The following is a 20,443-nucleotide window of genomic DNA, read 5'->3' as shown; positions in this document are numbered from 1 at the left end:
GGCCTCGGGCAGTAATAGTCTTCCCACCCCCACTCACAACCCAGCCTTCTCCATCTAAGTGTCTCCATCTCATTTCTCCTTTGCTGTTACAGTTTCAGAAATGAGAGGAGAGTCTCATGAGCACAGTCCATGTGCAACAAGGGTAGGCTAATATGCCATGTCTTATTCACTGAAGATAATGGGAAAAAATCAGCAAAGGTTGATTACAATAAATTAAAACAAAAAGAACCAGTTATAGAATTAAAATAAAATACTTAATATTATCATAATCAAGAACATAAAGCAGAAGAATCAAATGTATATGTATATATGTATATCTATATATGTGCGTATACTTGTGTGTTTACATATACATATGTATGTGTTATGAAGCCTCTACAGTAGTAAGTTTCCATATGACTTCTTCAAAAGGTCTTTAGTTGTTTCTCCGTGTATTCCCTCCTTTATTCTACCCTCCCCATTCTACATAACTTTTCCTGTCTCATTAGTTTTGTTAACCCACTTAAACCACTACCTTACATCTTTACTCCATTTACCACCCTCATGACTTCTTACTAATTCCCTGACTTCTATGATATTTCAAACAAAATACACATATCTAAAGATTCAAAGTAATCATCAGTCTTAACCACATTGAACACCATGAGCTATAGTGAGAACTAACCTGCCAAGACAGCCCACAATGCAATCGTTGCACAAATGTCATGGTAGTAACCCAGTAATATGCCTGGATTTAATACTCATTTCACTCTACAAGATGAAATTCATACCTGGTTACCATTATTGTAACTAAGGATCTTTGGCTAGATAGACCATAGGCCCTAGGAGAGAAGCTATCATTATAATTCTACTAAATTGAAATAATATTAAACTAAGTACTAATGACTATGTTATACCCATAGATTAATGTATCTTTCAACCCTCATTAGAAGTTTCTCTAGCTTCTTTTCATAATGGATAGTAATTAAGGCAGAGACACATCATTGGCCAAGGTACAGAGAATAAGAATCTACAGAACACAGGGGCATCTATATCATATCCCTCTTCCCAAAGATCAAGGTTCACCGAGGAAGAAGTAAAAAAGACGACAAGAGATGAAGGCAGTGAGGGTATGACTATAAGGAAGCAGAGTTTTATATACACAAGAAGAAAGTTGAACGTGCGAGCTCACAGGGGTTGTGGTAGCATGCACCAGAACCGCACAGGCTTCAGCTAGATAAAGTCCCAGCATGGAAAGGAAATACGAACATTCTCACCCACAGCTGAGGAGCTGCTGGTAACTTCAGAAGATGGAAAGACAATTTTCATTAAGAGACCTGGCAGGGCATTCATGCTCCACTGGATGCGAAGACACCCAAGAGTAAATGTCCAGGACAAACTGAGTTTGATGGGTTTTAAAATACAATGACATGAAATTGAGTGGGTAAAGAAGTAGGGTATGTATCAGAGAGGAGTTTAGGGAGAGGGTAGATATGATCAAAACATATGTGAAATTCTCAAGCAAATAATAAAAATGAAGGGAAAAGTCTATTTAGAATTTAATGAAAATGAAACCACAACATACGCAAACCTATGGGGCACAATGAAAGCAGTCCTTAGAGGAAAACTCATAACTCTGAGTGCATGCAAAAAGAACCTGGAGAGAGCATATGCTAGCAGCTTGACATTACACCTGAAAGTTCTCGAACAGAGAGAAGCAAATATGCCCAAGAGGAGTAGACAGCAGGAAATAATCAAACTCAGGACTGAAATCAACCAAGTAGAAACAAAAAGAACTATATAAAGAGTCAACCAAACCAGAAGCTGGTTCTTTGAGAAAATCAAAAAGATAGATAAACTGCTATCCAGACTAACCAGGGGGCACAGAGAAAGTTTCCAAATTAACAGAATCAGAAATACAGAGACAAAGTCTGGAGCAGAGACTGAAGGAAAGACCATCCAGAGACTGCCCCACCTGGGAATCCATCCCATATACAGTTACCAAACCCAGACACTATTGTGGAAGCCAACAAGTGCTTGCTGACAGGAGCCTGATATAGCTGTTTGCAGAGAGGCCCTGCCAATGCCTGACAAACACAGAGGGGGGATGCTCTCAGCCAAACATAGAACTGAGCACAGGGTCCCCAATGGAGAATCTAGGGAAAGGACTGAAGGAACTGAAGCAGTTTACAGCCCCATAGGAGGAACAACAATATGAAGCAACCAGTACTCCCAGAGTTCCCATGGACTTAACCACCAACCAAAGAGTACACATGGAGGGACCTATGGCTCCAGCCACATGGGTAGCACAGGATGGCCTGGTCAGACATGAGAGGAGAGGCCCTTGGACCCGTGAAGGCTCATTGCCCTAAGATAGGGGAATGCCAGGTCAGGGAAGCAGGGAGTGGGTGAGTTAGTGAGCAGGGGGATGGGGTATGGGATTTTCAGAGGGGAAATGAGGAAAGGGGATAACATTTGAAATGTAAGTAAAGAAAATATCTAGTAAAAAATTTAAAAAGAAAAGTCTGATAATATCAAGTGATCACAAGAATGTTGGAAGTGAAAAATGACAAACAATTCTGCTTTTCTAAGAGCACTTAAATGTATTAGAATTTTTAATGGACATGAATTTGGTTTGGCATTTTTTTTCAGTACCTGGGATTGAATTCAGGACTCACGAGTGCTAAACAAGTGCTTTACCACTGACCTTTGTCCCCAGGCCTAGGACTAGCACTTCTACTACAAAATGTACCCCATTATTACATATTGGCACAAGCCTGGAACTTTAGCACTTATGAGGTAGAGGTAAAACAATTATAGGTATGCTGGTGTAAGATATACAGAACAAAAACTAAAAACTTTGCCAATACATATCATCCAGGATACACATTAGAACTTCACCATAGAGAAAAAGAAACTGTTATGTACTTAAGCATATTTTTTACATCAATATAGTATGTTTACACAATGGTATGAATAATGCAGCCTTTAAAAAGAATTATATGAAAATATGTGGGTATACAATGTTCCTTAAAACTTTTTCATGAATTAGTAAGAAACAATGTATTGGTTTGGATGAGCATGGCCATTGTATCATATATTTAAATGTTTATTCCTCATTTAGTGGAACTGTTTGAGAAGGAGTAGGAGGTGTGCCCTAGTTGAAGTATGTGCACCACTGGAGGGAGGGCTTTGTGGCCTTAAAAGCTCATACCATTCCTAGTGTCTCCCACTCTCTGCTTAGTGGATGTGTCTCATGTTGTTAGTTCTCTGCTCCAGCTCCATCACTGACTGTTGGCTCATAGTCTCCCCATAACAATCAAGGACTCTAACCCTCTGAGACTCTAAATACTAAACAAACTATTTCTTCTATACATTGCCTTGCTATCCTATCCAATCAAAAGAAAACTAATGAAAGCATATACCATACATATGATGATGATATACATGTAATAATTTGACAGGGCAGAGGTTGGGATCTAGGTAGGAAAGAATATACTAGAAAATGTTGGTATACCTAGGACAGAAACTAGGAATCAATGGGTCAGTAATTGGCAGCTTCAAAAAACAGGAAACTGAAAGTTTTTATTTTGTATCCGGTTCTACTAGTTAAATCTTTCTCTGTACATATATTTGCTGTTCCTTAAGTTTTTTTAAAAAAAGAGTATATTTAAATGCTAGGAAGAGTTGCATCTTGGTATTACTTGCCAACATTAGGACTGTTATTTTCACTGCTACATGTACCCAGAAAGCCAGGTCAGGGGAGAATATGTTCCTCAGGAAAAAGCCAGATTGCTTTAACCTAACTGTGCCTGCCCATCTCATTACTAAGCACAGGGCTGTTATAGGACCTGCATCAACAGGAAGCAGCTGAAGAATCATCATCCTGTTTTCTATTGACCTTCTTCTAGAAGGAATGCAAAGGGAAGGAAGACCAAGAATTGTGAGGTAGCAGTGCTCTGGACACAAACGAGTACTGAACACACTAATGATCCACTCCGGTGCACATAAAGGCATTTATAGACAGCCCAATTAAATGTCTGCCAGGATCGACATGCAGCCACACCTATAGTTCATACGATGCTAATGTAATGACATCATCTTGTTTAAAATGCTTCACTTTGACTGATGCAAGCCAAATATCCAACTGTACAGAAAACAAAACCTAAACTAGGCCGGCAAAGCATATCTCTAAAGTATCACTCTGCCCATTTATATCACTAATATATTATTATTTTTGACTCTAGCCTTTCAAATACAGTTTCCAAGTCACTGAATCTTCTGTCAATCACAGCTCATCTTTCCTTATCTTCTGCTTTCACTGCTGATTCTAAAATAAAGTTACCGAGTGGATTACCAAAGCCTTCTTTGAAGAATGGAGCAGGCCTGATGGTGGGGGCAGCATCTCTGTGGATTCCCAGGATTACAGCATTGTACTGTCACTGAGAACCTGGAGGTCTTGCTTGCTTAAGGAAATAAAATATTTCATCTCTTACCTTTCTGACTGAATTTAATTTTTTAGTAAAAATAAAATATTCTAATTCTGTAGCAAAGAGATTCAGATATGGTACTTTTAAAAAGCCATTAATTTTGAGGACATCACTGCTCTAAGAATGCAGAAAATGGTATAAAATGGCTGAAAACATCTGCCCATTTTTCAGGAGAGTCACTGAGGAATATTTTGGCTGATACCCTTCAAATTGTATTTCAATATTATTATTTTGATCCTTTGTTTTCTGTACTAGAAAATAAAAATGTATATAAAATTCAAAATTAATGCATATATTCTGAGTGTTCAGATTTTTATGTTTTAGCTGTTTGACTCTGGCTTCTCCTTAATTATCCACCCTGACAATGTTCACTCAGCAGTTTCTGAAACATGGTGAAGCAAGGGCAACATCTTACAGCTTTGTGAATAAAGCGGGTAAGCAACAGTTGGACACAGTGAAGCCAGGTTCTAAGGTGGAATACAGAAGAACTGCAGAAAAGGAGAAAGGTGAGTACAACAGCTACTCCAGGCCTAATGGAACCACAGCCAGGGTGTGACAAAGAATGCATGCGGTCACGTTTCTGTAAGGCAAAGGACACTGTCAAGCAGACAAATCAGCAACCAACAAATTGGGAAAGGATCTTCACCAACCCTACATCCGACAGAGGGCTAGTATCCAATATATACAAAGAACTCAAGAAGCTAGATACCAGAGAGCCAAATAACCCTATTAAAAATGGGGTACAGAGCTAAACAAGGAATTTTCACATGAACTTCGGAGGGCTGAGAAGCACCTTACGAAATGTTCAACATTATTAGTCATTAGGGAAATGCAAATCAAAACAACCCTAAGATTTCACCTCACACCAGTTAGAATGGCTAAGATGAAAAACTCAGGAGACAGCAGGTGTTTGCGAGGATGTGGAGAAAGAGGAACACTCCTCCAGTGCTGGTGGGAATGAAAGTTGGTACAATCACTCTGGAAATCAGTTTGGCTGTTCCTCAGAAAACTGGGCATAACACTTCTGGAGGACCCTGATATACCACTCCTGGGCATAAACCCAGAGGATTCCCCAGCATGCAATAAGGACACATGCTCCATTATGTTCATAGCAGCCTTATTTATAATAGCCAGAAGATGGAAAGAACCCAGATGTCCTCAATGGATGAATGGATACAGAAAAATGTGGTATATTTACACAATGGAATGCTACTCAGCTATTAAAAACAATGAATTCATGAAATTCTTAGGCAAATGGTTGGATCTGGAAAATATCATCCTAAGTGAGGTAAACCCAGTCACAAAAGAACACTCATGGAATTCAGTCACTGATAAGTTGATATTAACTCAGAAACTCTGAATCCCCAAGACATAATTCACATATCAAATGACTCCCAAGAAGAAGGAAGGAGAGGTCCTGGATCCTGAAAAGGCTTGTTCCAGCACTGTAGGGGAGCACCAGGAGAGAGAAGCAGGAGGGGGTTGATAGGAGAATGGGTGGAGGGAAGAGGGCTTAAGGAACTTATGGGGAGGGGGGAACCGGGAAAGGGAAAATCATTTGAAATGTAAACAGAATATAGAAAAAAAATGCATGCGGTCCAGCTTGAATTATAACACAGTGGAGGAAACAGAGTCATCTACAGTAATCACCTTATCTAAGTCTTCTTTTGGAGAACTCTTGTTCTCTATAAGCTGTATGTATAGGTGTGCCTTCTCCTTTTTGCAGAAAAACAACATCCAGTGACACTAACTTTATCATTCTCTTGGTCTTCTTTCTGAGGGTTGCGTCCAAGCCTCAGGCTCCCCTTCCTTCTCTTGATCTGGCTCTGTGGCTCTTGTACTCTACTGTTCTCTCTCTCTCTCTCTCCCTCCCTCCCTCCCTCCCTCCCTCCCTCCCTCCTTCCTTTCCTCCCTCCCTCTCTTCCTCCCTCCCTTTTCCTCTCCCACTCATGTTTCAGTCATGAGAAGAATAAATATGGAGCTCATACAATGAGGAACACTGAAGCACTCCAGTGCTGAGAGCTAGAATGTGCCTGCCCGCACAGCTGCCTTTGTTGCAAGCACAGTGATTCATAATTACACCAGAAAGTCCTAGCCAAAGCAGCTCCCTGGACAGGGTTAGAAACAACATCTATAGTCATCAGTGCTTTCTCGGGTTTTGCATGTTCCTGGGACAGTGCCATGGGTCCTCTACACCCACTCTAGGGTTCAAGATAGTTTCAGGTTCTCAGAATTTTGTTTTGCTGTTCTCTGAGGTAAGATGCATAGAGAATATGGGAAGGTATCTGATGTAGGAATTACTTAGGAGAGAGCTCAACTTGTTTGGGTCAAGAGTTAGGGAACTACTTCTATGTGAAATCAGATTTGTGTTCATTTGCTTACAATTACACTAAGTGACTAAAATAACAGAAGTAATGGGACCTTCTGATCAGGGTACTTTGTTCTTATTTAAAATCTTCAGTATTGTTTTACAAAACACTGAATAAGGCTTCAAAAGTGCATAACACCAAAAGACTTTGAAGAAGTGTAGAAACCTGGTGTCTTCACTTTCCCCTGAAATCATTGTCTTCAAAGCCTTTGTGGTTGTTTCTGCTGGAATGTACTTTTTTTTAAATAATTAAATATGCCTATATAATTATTTATTGTGATTTCTAATGTATAGATTTCTAATGTATATAATTTTTGCCTGTTGCCATTGTTTCGTAAGGTACTCCTTGCTTAAATGTGTACACATATCCCTTCTTTTAGAACACCCAATTCTTTGTTAAATCAATGAAACATTTTACATTATTCTTGATCATTGAATTTATTTGTTTATTATTTGTATCATTTATTTTGCTGTGTTGAAAGTCTCATGCACACAACCAACTCCCTGTCACACAGGAGGGAAGGCTATGTAACATGGCTATTAATAATGTAAATTTTGGAATTGAAATGTTGACTGAAGAACCTATCCCAAACCCTATTCTGTCTATTAAGTCTGTTCTTCCTTTAAAGATTTGACATAACCTGCAAAGGTTTGGCTTATTTTAACTCTAGTGATACATTTTTCTCCAACATTTCAAAATATTCTTTCCTTACCTATCTTAGGAAATAATTTTAAAAGAGAAGGGTGTATTAGCCACATTGGTCTTAGCAGAAGAAATTTTATTTTTCCAGAGTTGATACAGAGAAGGTTCATTTATAAACATAAAATGCACCAAATTGCATATTAACTTATAATTTATGCATTAAATAGAAAACATATGTCACATGAATATATGAGTGTCTATAGTATACAGTTTTGTAATTCCTCAGATATATGGGACCTTCAAGATGGATGTTTGTCTGTGCTGTCAATCAATTGTCCTGATAAATCAGAGACAAAGCTAAAATCATAGCATCTGCATAGTAGAACATCCCTGGACCACAATTCTTCCTGACTCAGGCAAAGGCCATCAAATGAGTCACATCACAATCTTAGTTTAGTTTGTGGGTTGCTCATTTTTTTCTCTAAAATGAAAATATGTCTTTTAAATATAAGGATTTTATTGCAGTTTCTTATGCTATTTTGATCTCCTATAGATTTGGAAGTGCACACACACACATACACACACACACACACACACACACCAATATTTGTACATTTTACATCATTTACAAGCACTCACTGATGAAGCAGAAAACATTTAAATTAGGTCTTCTAGGACTGGGTATGGTGATTGACAGGCCCCTAATAGATGCTAGTTTCAACTGCTTTGCTCCCCTTCCCACTAGGAGATCATAGCAGATCCCTTCTTGGGGGGGGGCAGGGGGCCACATGTCTAGTGACAGGGTCTCTAAATTTTAAGATGTGGCAAGGGGTAGTTCTCTCCATACCTCTATTAAAAACTAAATGACAAGGCTTGAGACCCACATCCTATTCCTACCTGATCTACATCCTATTCCTGCCTGAGAGCCTGTAGACAGAGTCTTTTGTCTTAGCAAGCAAGGTACTTGAGAATTTGAAAGCTTCTAAATAGGATATGTCTCTGGTTTCATTCAAGCCCCACCATCCTTTGAGTTATAAGGAAGTTGAAGATATTTGTATTTATCTTCACCATGTCCAAACCAACAGGGGAATACCCTTCCACCTCCTAAAATCCTAGATTCTGGTTCTGAATGCAGAACAAGGCCTAGGTAACCTGCAGGTGGGGCACCTGTTTGTATTGTGTCGGACGCTGTCTCTGGTTCAGATGGCCCGAGTGAACTTCCTGAAGGTTTGCTGACAAAATGGGGCAGATGCTGAGCAGGCAAGTCTCACTCTCGGGGAGCATCATTCCTAGTGCTAACATTATGATTTGTTAACATCGGTGCATTACAAATGCACCATCTTCTTTGTCTCAACATCTTTCTGGTACAGTTAGTTGTGTGAACTGCCTGCCCGAGTACGTGGTGAACCACAGTATAGAACAAAGGTATTGACAGGCACAATACGTGTAAAATGATAGGAGCATAGCTTTTTCCAGTTCTGTTTTTTTTTGTTTTTTTTTTTTGTTTTTTTGTTTTTTTGTTTTTTGTTTTTTTGCATAGTGCTGTATATCTAGGAATTCTCAGATTGATTATTAGTATATCAATTATTCTTGAGCTTAGAATAATCTTTTTATTTCTTGCCAGAAATTCCCAGTTTATAGAAGGATTACTTATTTACCTAAGTAATTAACTAATTTCACTTTCCTTAGGCAAAGCTAACAATTAGAGCTAAACCAGGAAGTGAATAAAATTGAAAGCAACTCCATTGAGATGAAGCACATAAAAACTTAGCATTCACCCAGTTTCCACACTGTAAACTACTTTGCTATTTGCCCTGTACATATTCTGTGGGAACCCCAACAGACTCTTTTATTGACAGAACTTGCTGTTCCTCTGTTCGGTAGTATTCACCTGGTGGTGCTAATTCATCTTCTGACCCTTTCAATCCTCAGTGTGTCCCTCATCTCAAATCCATCACCAAAATGATTTTTATTGTCACTGATATTCAACTGTATGTTGGAGACTACCTTCAAAACTCACATGTGTGCAAGGGCAAATTTACTTTTAACAGATGTATATTCAAAAATTAAAACGCAAAACAAATTGCTTCTGGCAAGTTCAGACTCCCTCAAGGCAAGGACAGAATAAAAATGGCACGGAGCAGCAGTAAGTCATTTGTGACCAGAGTACAGGAACGAACTGAGCTGTGCTGACTTGAATGAGCAACAAATTAGAAATATGGAGGGCATGCTGGCCCACCATTTTTATTCTCTCTAACTCCAGGCGCCACAGAGAGAGAAATGACTAAATCTCTATTTTAATAGCTGCTGTCAAGAGTTTTTGCTCTGCAGGGCCTATTTCAGCAGTTCCTCGTGGTAATATATGGCATTTCCCTGATTAACAGCCATTTTATAACCTGTGTAATTGGCCACAAATCAGGAGAATGTCATAACGTAGCAAGAAAACATTCCCATCTCCGTCATGGTCTTGGCTTGGTTTTCCGGGGGAATTATTACTTGAGTAGTTTGTGGGTTTTCATTATTTTAAATAATGTACTACCTGAAGTACAAAAAAAGACATTTAAACTAATGAACACTTCTGTCTCCTAACCCTTTCTACCACCCGGTCTTCGGATTTTCCAAATGAAACAAGATGGAATTGTGTCTATTTATGTGGAACATCAGGATTCAGGGAAAACAAAGGCAAGGACAAGTTGGGAAAAATGTCAGGTATGCCGGGCAAAATGACACTGCAGGAATGAGATCTGAATGAACAACCCAAAACCAGTACTCAAAACACAAGCATTTTCATAGATTATATATATTTTTTGAGACAGGGTCTCACATAGTCCAGACTGGCCTCAAACTTACTATGTAATGAAAGATGATGTGGAACTTCTGATCCTCCTGTCTCTACCTCTGCAGAACTGAGATGACAAACATGCACAGCCACACTCAGTGTATGAAGTGCTAGGAACTGAGCCCAGGGGCCTATGCACGTTAGCCACAGACTCCACCCGCATGGCTACTTCCCTAGCCACTTCGACCTTTAACATCGAAATTAACACAGAGAAGATTCATGAAGAATCATAAGTCAAATGTTTGAATAAAGACAGAGTCTGGCTCTGTATGGGCACAGCACCTTTAATGCTACTAACTTATAGGGACAAGTAAACTGCAACCTCTAGCATGGCCTTTCTTGATAGGAAAGAGTGGCTACAAGGGATTTGGAGCAATTCTACTTGTGAAAGAGAGAGAGAGAGAGGGAGGGAGGGAGAGAGGGAGGGAGGGAGAGAGGGAGGGAGGGAGGGAGAGAGGGAGGGAGGGAGGGAGAGAGGGAGGGAGGGAGAGAGGGAAGGAGGGAAAGAGGGAGAAAGGGAGGGAGAGTAAGGGAGAGGGAGGGTGGGAGGGAGAGTAAGGGAGAGGGAGGGAGGAAGAGGGAGGGAAAGGGGGAGGGAGGGAGGGAGAGAGGGAGGGAGGGAGAGGGAGAGGGAGAGGGAGGGAGAGAGGGAGGGAGGGAGGGAGGGAGAGAGAGATGGAGGGAGGGAGAGAGGGAGGGAGAGAGAGAGGGAGAGAGGGAGGGAGGGAGAGAGATGGAGGGAGGGAGAGAGGGAGGGAGAGAGAGAGGGAGAGAGGGAGGGAGAGGGAGAGGGAGGGAGAGGGAGAGGGAGGGAGAGGGAGAGGGAGGGAGAGGGAGAGGGAGGGAGAGGGAGAAGGAGAGAGGGAGAGGGAGAGGGAGAGGGAGAGGGAGAGTAAGGGAGAGGGAGGGAGGGAGAGGGAGAGGGAGAGGAAGGGAGGAAGGGAAAGGGAGAGGGAAAGGGAGGGAGGGAGAGAGAGGGAGGGAGAGGGAGAGGGAGAGGGAGAGAGAGGGAGGGAGAGGGAGAGGGAGAGGGAGGGAGGAAGGGAGAGGGAGGGAGAGGGAGAGGGAGGGAGAGGGAGGTAGAGGGAGAGAGGGAGAAAGCCAGCAAGCAGACCGTGGCCCTTAACTGTCCTTCTGGCAGGAGTAGACATATCAGGCCCTCAGGATTATGTAACTAGGAATTTGTGTAATGCACAGTCCAAACCCTTTGAGTATCACAGTGATAATTATATTAGAGGTGGCTCTTGTAATTCCATATCAGTTGCTAAGGGAGTCCAAGCTGTTTAACTTTAAATCATGCCAAATCTAAACTGTTTCAAACTTTGTGTTTTCTAAGTCAAGTAAAACAATTTAAAATCTGCTGTATTCACATATAATTTATTATTTATTTGACATCAGTAATTATTTTATAATTTGAACTAGGCAGTATGTTATACATTATAAATTCAATGTTAAAAAGACCTTATGTCTTTCCTGAAGAGTATGAAACCCACAGCAGACATGGTTTGACAGGACTATGAAAAGATTGCACAGACAAGTTGAATGTGGATCAAATATTCTGTTGTTTGTTAGAAGACATCTCAGAAAAGATTGTCTCACAGACATTTAACTATTGAGTGTGTGAGTGAGTGAATGTGTAAGAGTATGAGTGAGTGTGTGTGAGTGATTGAGTGTGTGATTGAGTGTGTGAGTGAATGTGTGAGTGTGTGTGAGTGATTGAGTGAGTGTGTGATTGTGTGAGTGAATTTGTGAGTGTATGAATGTGTGAATGAGTGTGTGAGTGATTGAATGTGTGTGTGAGTGTGCAAGTGTGTGAGTATGTGTGTGAGTGAATGTGTGAGTGTATGAATGTGTGAATGAGTGTGTGAGTGATTGAATATGTGTGTGAGTGTGCAAGTGTGTGAGTATGTGAATGTGTGAGTGATTGAATATGTAAGTGTATGAGTGAGTATGTGAGTGGGTGAATGATTGAGTGAATGTGTGAGTGATTGAGTATGTAAGTGTATGAGTGTGTGAGTGATTGAGTGTGTGTATGAGTGATTGAGTGTGTGTGTTTGAGTGGTGTATTAGTGTGTGAGTGATTGAGTGACTGAGTTATTAAATGAGTGTGTGAGTATGCAAGTGTGCAAGTATGCAAGTGTGCGAGTGTGTATGTTAGTGTAGGAGTGAGTGTATGAGTGTGAGTATGTGAGTGAGTGTTTGAGTGGTATATGAGTGTGTGAGTGATTGAGTGATTAAATGTGTGTGAGTGTGTGAGTATGCAAGTGTGCGAGTGCGTGAGTATGTGAGTGTAGGAGTGAATGTATGAGTGTGTGACTATGTGAGGGAGTGTGTGAGTGTGTGAGTGAGTGTGTGAGTGGGTGAATGATAGAATGTGTAAGTGGGTGAGTGATAGAGTGTGTGAGTGTGTGAGTATGTGAGTGAGTGTGAGAGTGAGTAATTGAGTATGTGAATGTGTGAGTGTGAGTGAGTGTGTGAGTGAGTGTATGAGTGGGTGAGTGGGTGATTGAGTGAGTGAGTGAGTGAGTATGTGAGTGATTGAGTGTGGGAGTATGTGAGTGTGTGAGTGGGTGAGTGAGTGTGTGATTGAGTGTGTGAGTGATTGAGTGAGTGTATGAGTGTGTGAGTGGGTGAGTAAGTATGTGATTGAGTGATTGAGTGAGTGTGTGAGTGATTGAGTGAGTATGGGAATATGGGAATGAATGTGTGAGTGGGTGAGTGAGTGAATGAGTGAGTGTGTGACTGATTGTGTGGTTGAGTGAGTGAGTGAATGAGTGTGTGAATGTGTGAGTGAGTGAGTGAGTGTGTGAAGATTGAGGATGGAGCGTAGGACCCTGTGTGTAGTGGTGAGTCCTCTACAGGAGATTCTTGTCCCAGCTCAAGGGCTGGTCTTGAACTTGCTCCTCTGTGGCCCTTTCTCCCTCCAGCATACACAGTGCTGTTAACCTATAATCAGATGCTCTGTGAGAAGATGTGTAGATGAAGAAAGTTCAGGAGAATGAGGAAATTTAAAGAGAGAGAATTCGACTATGATTGTATGGCAAGTTGGCATGACAGCATGTGTGTGGGTCCGAGTGTGGCAGCAATTGTGAGGCGGATCCGAGTGAGCCAACGCTAAGGCATGAGAGGACAAGGTATTGAGAAGCAGGTGACACTCGGATGAAATGATAAATACAATAGTTTATATTGACAGCAACCATCTTTACAAACACTAATAATATATCAGAGTAGAAATTATTGTATGCACTTTTATGTTTTCAATTAGGAAGAAAATACAAGATTATCTTGTAAATAGTTATAGATTTTAGAACCTATTAATAAAACCGAAGGTTTCACGAGCGCTCTTCTGCCACATCTTCCTATCTCATTTCTTTTTTATCTGAAATTTATTTCTAGAACCACATCAAATGGAGTTTGGCAGTGTAAAGATTTATTATGTTAAAAATTTCTGTTTTAGACAGGTGGAGCAATGTGGTAGAAACTAGATTAAAATTACGAAATGTCTGGTAAAGCTTGAAGTCCAAGTGCTATCAGGCTCGTGAGAAAGGTCACTTGTATTATATATATATATATATATATATATATATATATATATATATATATATATATATGTGTGTGTGTGTGTGTGTGTGTGTGTGTGTGTGTGTGTGTGTGTGTGTGTCATGGTTCACAATTTCATTTTCTTTAATGGTGTGGCATAGTATACTCCCTATATAACGATATTAACCTTATCATTATAGAAACTTCAGCCACACTAACCTTTCACGTCGTTTGCTAACTTCTTGGCTTCATTGAGAATCCTGAAGCCTTTCTGAAGGGAGCCTTTGGCGTCTTCTTTTAATAAGCCCTGAGGACTTGTTGCCTGTAGACAGAAGAGAGGTGTCACCTATTAAACCGTAGGGCAGTGAACCATAGAAGGCAATGCATATACAGAGTTAACTTTAAGAAGTATGGATTTAGAGCTGCAGGTTTTCAGTGCATATCTGATGACGGGGAACAGTTTCTCGTGGCTTGAGATGGTTTGGAGCAGAACCCTTGGACCTTCCTGTTTAAGGCAAGGAGAGAAAGTGGGGCTGGTGAGCGCCTTGCCATACCAGAGATGAAAACAAGGAATGAGGAGAATGCGTTACTATAAAATTAATGACACAAAGTAGAATTGTGATTCCGTGAATGAAAGCTTCAAGAGTTGTTGGACATAATCTGTCAATATTAAAGACTACAGAAGTGAAGCCAATTAAGACCTACATCCATGCACTGAATTTCCCTCTCAACATCTTATGTTGTTACAGGGTGACAAGAAAGCCCTTCCTATATTCTCAGTGTGGAAATGGAGACAAACGCCAATCTCTTCCCAAACGCATCCCCAGGTTCCACTGCAATGCATGGACTTCTGAACGAAAAAGCTTAGAACCTCAAGGATCGCTAGCAAAGACATTTTACCTCAGGCTTAGACATGAGTGGAGTGACGGAAAGATAAAAGGACTGAAGAAGCATTGCAGAGAAAAATAAGAACTTTTTTCTATATTCCCTGGGGGGGTGGAGAGGGAGGGAGGGAGAGAGAGAGAGAGAGAGAGAGAGAGAGAGAGAGAATACGAGAATACCGAGGCTGAAGTACAACTTCCTGTGTTATAGGTGTCATTGCCAAGTGCTGCTACCATTTTCATTTGACATACAGTAACCCACTGGCCAAGAGCTCCTTGGTAGTGTTGAGAATTACTCTGTCTCTGCTTCCTCAACCTTGGAGATACAAACAACTATGCTTAGTTAAGTGTTTTCAATTTGTGTCCTAGGGGTCGACCTCAGGTCCTTCCATATAGACTAAGAGAAACCTAACATTTTGACACAACACAACCTTGATACCATGAAAATCAAAGCAGAGAACACACTAGAGTTTCTTTGTAACTTTTTCCTTTTCCCTCCACACACATCTTCCTTCCATTCTATCTGATTTCCAATTTCTTGCTTGCATCTTATACAGTGTGCATCTTATATTTCAATACATTTGATAATTTAGCATAGCCTCCTTTTATCCAGTGTCTTATATTTGAATGCATTTTATATTACTGTGAGTTGTGTATTAAAATTTGGTTGCAACTGATATGCAGTTTCACTACACAGATATCCTTTATCCATTTATTCATTTATCATCCGATGGCTGTGTGTTTTGTTTTCAGCCCTGGAAATATAAAATAGAGCTTCTTTGACCATTCTTGCAGGATGTTTCTATTAACATGTGTTTTTTATTTCCCTAGAAATAAATTCCCTGAACTGGAAAGACCGGATCACATATAGGTATAGAGGTGAGATTTTAAGAGATTACCAGCAGGTGGATAAAGTATTTAAAATGTTTTAAATTCTCATCGATAGAGTGTTCTATTTCTGTACATTCTTTCCAACATGATCTCACTATTTTGAGAAGTTTAACTTTCTAATGTTGGCATTTTGCTTTCAGTTTTAGTCTTTCTATTGACTTTTCATGTGAAGCATCTTATCGTGTTTTTATCATCTTCCTTGGTGGATAACCTGCTTAAATCTTTTGGTGTTTGTTTTGGAGGTAAGGTCCCATGCAGCCCACGATGGCCTAGAAATCACTACACAGCCGAGACTGAACACCAGATCTTCCTTTCTCATTTTCCGCAAGCGCTGGGATTACAAGATATGCTTGATGTTTAAGTCTTATGTTTCATTTTTATTGTTATTTGTTAAGTTTTGAAGGATATTAACATGTTCTTGGTATGAGTCACTGATCAGACACATAATTTTGTAATTGATTTTACTATATTGGGGTTTAAATTTTATTTTATTAAAATTAATTTATTAAAGGCATCATCTCCAAATTTTAATGTTTATATTTTTCCCATGGCAAGTATCAGGCTTTCGGAATTGTATACTAAAAATCTTTACCTAAGATTAAATATATTTGTTACATATTTTAAATGTTCCATGTTTTATACTTTATCCATAGGTATATAATATTTTATGGGTACTTTTGGGGTATGGAATAAGATAAAATATCTAATTCCTATATATTTATTCACTTGACATGAATAGTTTTTGTCAGCATCAGGGTCTCTGGACCATGGTTTCGATATAACTCTGGACTCTTCTGATTGACCAGCTACTGGTTAATATTGACCAATGCCACATTGTCTACTCATTATAAGCTTGTAAAAAGCATTGAAGTCTAATAGAGCAACTGTGTTGTGTTTATTCCCAATGAATTCAACAGAGGTGTCATTTTATAAGGAATAAATGCTAGCCAGGTTTTATTAGGATTTCATTCAGTGTATATTCCAACGTGTCTCAAATTATCAGCATAAGAATATTGGGTTTTCTGACCCATGGACATAGTCTATCTCTTGATTACTCAACTCTCTCTCAAGAATCTTCAGTTTCTGAGTATTTTGAGTTCTTACAAAATTCGTTCGTATCTTGATCAATGATGCTATTGCCCATTTTTAACATCAACTTCTAATTCCTTTGTGGCAGAATCTACAAATGATTAATTTTGTATGTTTTTGTCCTACTGTTTAAATGTGATCAATCTGTTTATCAGTTTTAGTAACATTTTTTTTTAAACAGACAGCAATGGTGACCACAATGGTGACAGCATGGTGCTTCAGAGTGAATATGGAGTTCATTGTGCCCAGGGTGGGGAACTTTTGTTTCCTGTCCTCTCCCTACAGACCTGGCCACATTCTGCAGGACAAATTGAATGAAAGTCATAAGCAAACCTGTTGAGATCATACCCAGAGGTAGACACGGCCCCTGGTTGAGGCATGGGACCACCCATCCATCTCCAAAATTTTAATCCAGAATTGCTCCAGTCTAAAAGAAATTTAGGGACAAAGTGTGGAACAGGGACTAAAGGAAAGGCCATCCAGAGACTGCCCCACCTGAGGATCCATCCCACAGGCAGACACCAAACCAGTCACTATTGCTGATGCCAAGAAGTGCTTCCTGACAGGAGCCTGATACAGCTGTGTCCTGAGAGGCTCTGCCAGATCCTGACCAATGCTCACAGCCAACCATTGGACTGAGCACAGGGACCACAATGGAGGAGTTAGGGGAAGGACTGAAGGAGCTGATGGGGCCTTATCTGGCATCAATGGGAGGGCAGGCCCTTGGTCCTGTGAAGGCTTGATGCCCCAGTGTAGAGGAATGCTAGGGTGGTGAGGCCCAAATGGGTAGGTGGGTAGGGGAGCACCCTCATAGGGGAGCAGGAAAAGGGAGAATGAGATAGGCGACTTGCAAAGGGGAAACTGGTAGATAACATTTGAAATATAAATAAATAAAATATCTAATTAAAAACAAGCAAAAAAGAAAGTGGTAAGCATAGACATCCTTACAACCTTTCATTTTTCCTGAACTAAAAAAAAAAAAAAAAGAAACATTTTGCTCTGAAGTATGATGGTGGTGAAGGACTCTTCCTCTGTGTAATAGACCTTCATAACTAATATGCAGAGATCTTCTAGTCACAGTATGCTCTGGATATTTTTAAGAAATGATCTTGGCTTCTGCTACTTTGCCTACAGCCACAGACATAACTGATATGACTTATTTCTTTAATATTTTAAAACATTGATTTTTCAAATGTATCAATTTCATTCCTTTAATTAAACTTACTTAGAAATATTATATAATCTTTTCAATGAATAGTCAGATTTACTGTGTTATAATTTTGTCAATAATTTTTACACATGCTTTCGTGAAGAAAATTAGTGTGTCCTTTTGTTGCTATTCACTGATTTTGCCAGGTATTTGTATAAGAGTAATAGTGGGCTGATGAATTGGAGTGTGTGCATGTGTGTTTGTGTATGCATGTATATATATGTGTGTGTGTGTGTGTGTGTCTGTGTAGGTGTGCATGCATGCATATGTGTGCATGTGTGTATTGTGTGCATGTATGTGTATACATGTGTGTGCATGTGTCTATGTGCATACGTATTGTGTGTGTATGTGTGGTTTTCAACTACAAATATGATTCTGTCATGAACACAAAATTGTATATTTGTATATATTTTTAGTAATTTTTGAGTTTTTTTTAACTTGTTTATTTTCATTTCATATGCAATGGTGTTTTGCCTGCACACACATCTGTGTAAGGGTATCAGATCCCATGGAACTAGAGTTATAGGCAGTTGTGAGCTGTCATGTGGGTGCTGGGAATTAAACCTGGATTCTCTGGTAGAACAGCCAGTGCTCTTAACCTCTGAGCCACCTCTCCAGTCCTATCAAAGCTATTTGAATTATTCATTTATTTGTGGGTAAATTTTAACAGTTTTAGATTTGTATAATAAAAAAGGTATCTATTTCAATAGGATTGTTGTATTGGCACAGCATAACTTAAATATATTCTGAATTTTTTTTTTCCTTTCTGCATAAGGTACAGTGACATCACATCTTTTGTTGCCAGCCGTGGGTGGAGATGATCAATCTGTCTGGCTGGTTATCACCTCTCAGTCACCCATGGCATGCTGTACCTTTCTCTGTCACAAGCCTGCACTCTTCCTGGCTGTTTTTCAGATTGCCCCCGATCTCATTTTGTTTCTTCCTTCACATCTGCTTTTAAAAGTATGTTATGCCTTTGCATTCCAATCATCTTATTTTCGAGAAAGCTGGGAATTTCTGTAGAGCCATAGTTTTCTATTCCTCACTGTCCTATGAGAAGTGATTATGAAGACAGAGGGGAGACAGTGAAGACAGTGCTGGGCAGGCGATTTCGATGCACAGATGAGCAAACAAGTATTTCTGTTCCACAGGCTTGTGCAGTATCCAGACTTACCAAGAAATAAAACTGCTACATGTGACATTTCCAGAACATTCAAAATCAGATTAGGGGTATTGATACATGTGCAACTAGAGCCATTAACAGTTTCAGAGTAGGTGAGTATACCAGTATTGTAAGGAGACACTGAAGCAAGCAGTTATGGGAGGAAAGGGGCCCTCAGCTGGCCATTGCAACTGGCCTATGGAATTGAAAGGTTTGAATGTACAAAATGTAAAGGAATTAAAAAAAAAAAAACAGGGCTAGAGAGATGATGGCTCAGTGGTTAAGAGCGCTGACTGCTCTCCCAGAGGTCACGAGTTCAAGTCCCAGAAACCACGTGATGGCTCACAGCCATGGGATTGTAAAGGGTTCTCATGGCCTCTTCACGTGTGTCTGAAGACAGCTAGAGTGCACCTTCATACATAAAACAACTAAATAAATCTCTTTTTAAAAAAAGCCTTAGTGTTTTCAGACAATCTTCAAAATATGAAACAGCTGACGGCATGCAACTGTCAGTTATAAGCAATCTGCCAATACCCAGGTTTGAAAGGCGGGCTCTCTGATTCGGGAGCCGCGAGTGCTAGCATCATCGTATGGATGAACAGAACTGTTGCAGCTCCCTGCGATTTGGAGAGACCCTTTCCAGCCTCGCTCAGTAAGTCACTGAAGCCGCAGAATCAGGACAGGTGATAAAGTAACATTCTCTGAGCTAATTACACCTCATACATATTCATGAGCATCACATCCGCGTTTCTGAGCTGTGTCTACAACATGTGTGAGATACAAATGAGCGGCTCAGAGCTGCAAGATACCGCGTTTCTTGTTCTTAAAGATTGTATTATTATAAAAATGTCTTCTGTTCGGAGCATATCGTTGTATATGTGTTGTATGTGTATGTATAAGTAAATATATAATTGTATGAATTCTTTATTCATAGTTAGTAGGATAAGGAAGAGGTTAAGATAAAATAGGATACACACACACACACACACACACACACACAATGATAAACTTTGCAAAGATCTAACCAAGGGATCAACATTTAATTGCACTTCCTTGTTCATTTTACTCTTTGTTAAAAACCCGAAGTAGCTCACATTAAAACAAAAATGTTATTAATACAAAATGAATTTATTATTTTTGCCTGACAAATGTTTTTGGTTTTGAGCGTAATGGCCAGTCCTGGGTTTCCAAATGGGAAGACAGCAGTTTTTCTTGAAGGAACTGGAGTGGAATGAGGGAGACAGACAAACTCAAAGGCCACCATCAAGGAACAAAGGACCTTTCCGCTAGGGATGAGAAGCAGCGGCCAGGAGATGGGCTGTCAGAGGAGGGAGAGGGACCCTGTGTGTGA

The 20,443-nt window shown here is 40.0% G+C and overlaps 1 protein-coding gene across 1 annotated transcript in view; it reads right to left on the bottom strand.

The window, feature by feature from the left end:
- Window positions 1-20,443, bottom strand: part of Lama2 (laminin subunit alpha 2) — a 606,823-nt gene that overhangs the window by 75,461 nt on the left and 510,919 nt on the right. The window contains 1 exon segment of the mRNA XM_052169299.1: window positions 14,079-14,181. Coding sequence (XP_052025259.1) covers window positions 14,079-14,181 — 103 coding nt within the window.

Source organism: Apodemus sylvaticus, chromosome 23 (genome assembly GCF_947179515.1).
Source record: "Apodemus sylvaticus chromosome 23, mApoSyl1.1, whole genome shotgun sequence".
NCBI classification, from domain to species: Eukaryota; Metazoa; Chordata; class Mammalia; order Rodentia; family Muridae; genus Apodemus; species Apodemus sylvaticus.
Note: the sequence above shows the minus strand (reverse complement) of the source record. Positions and strands in the feature narration are given on the sequence as shown.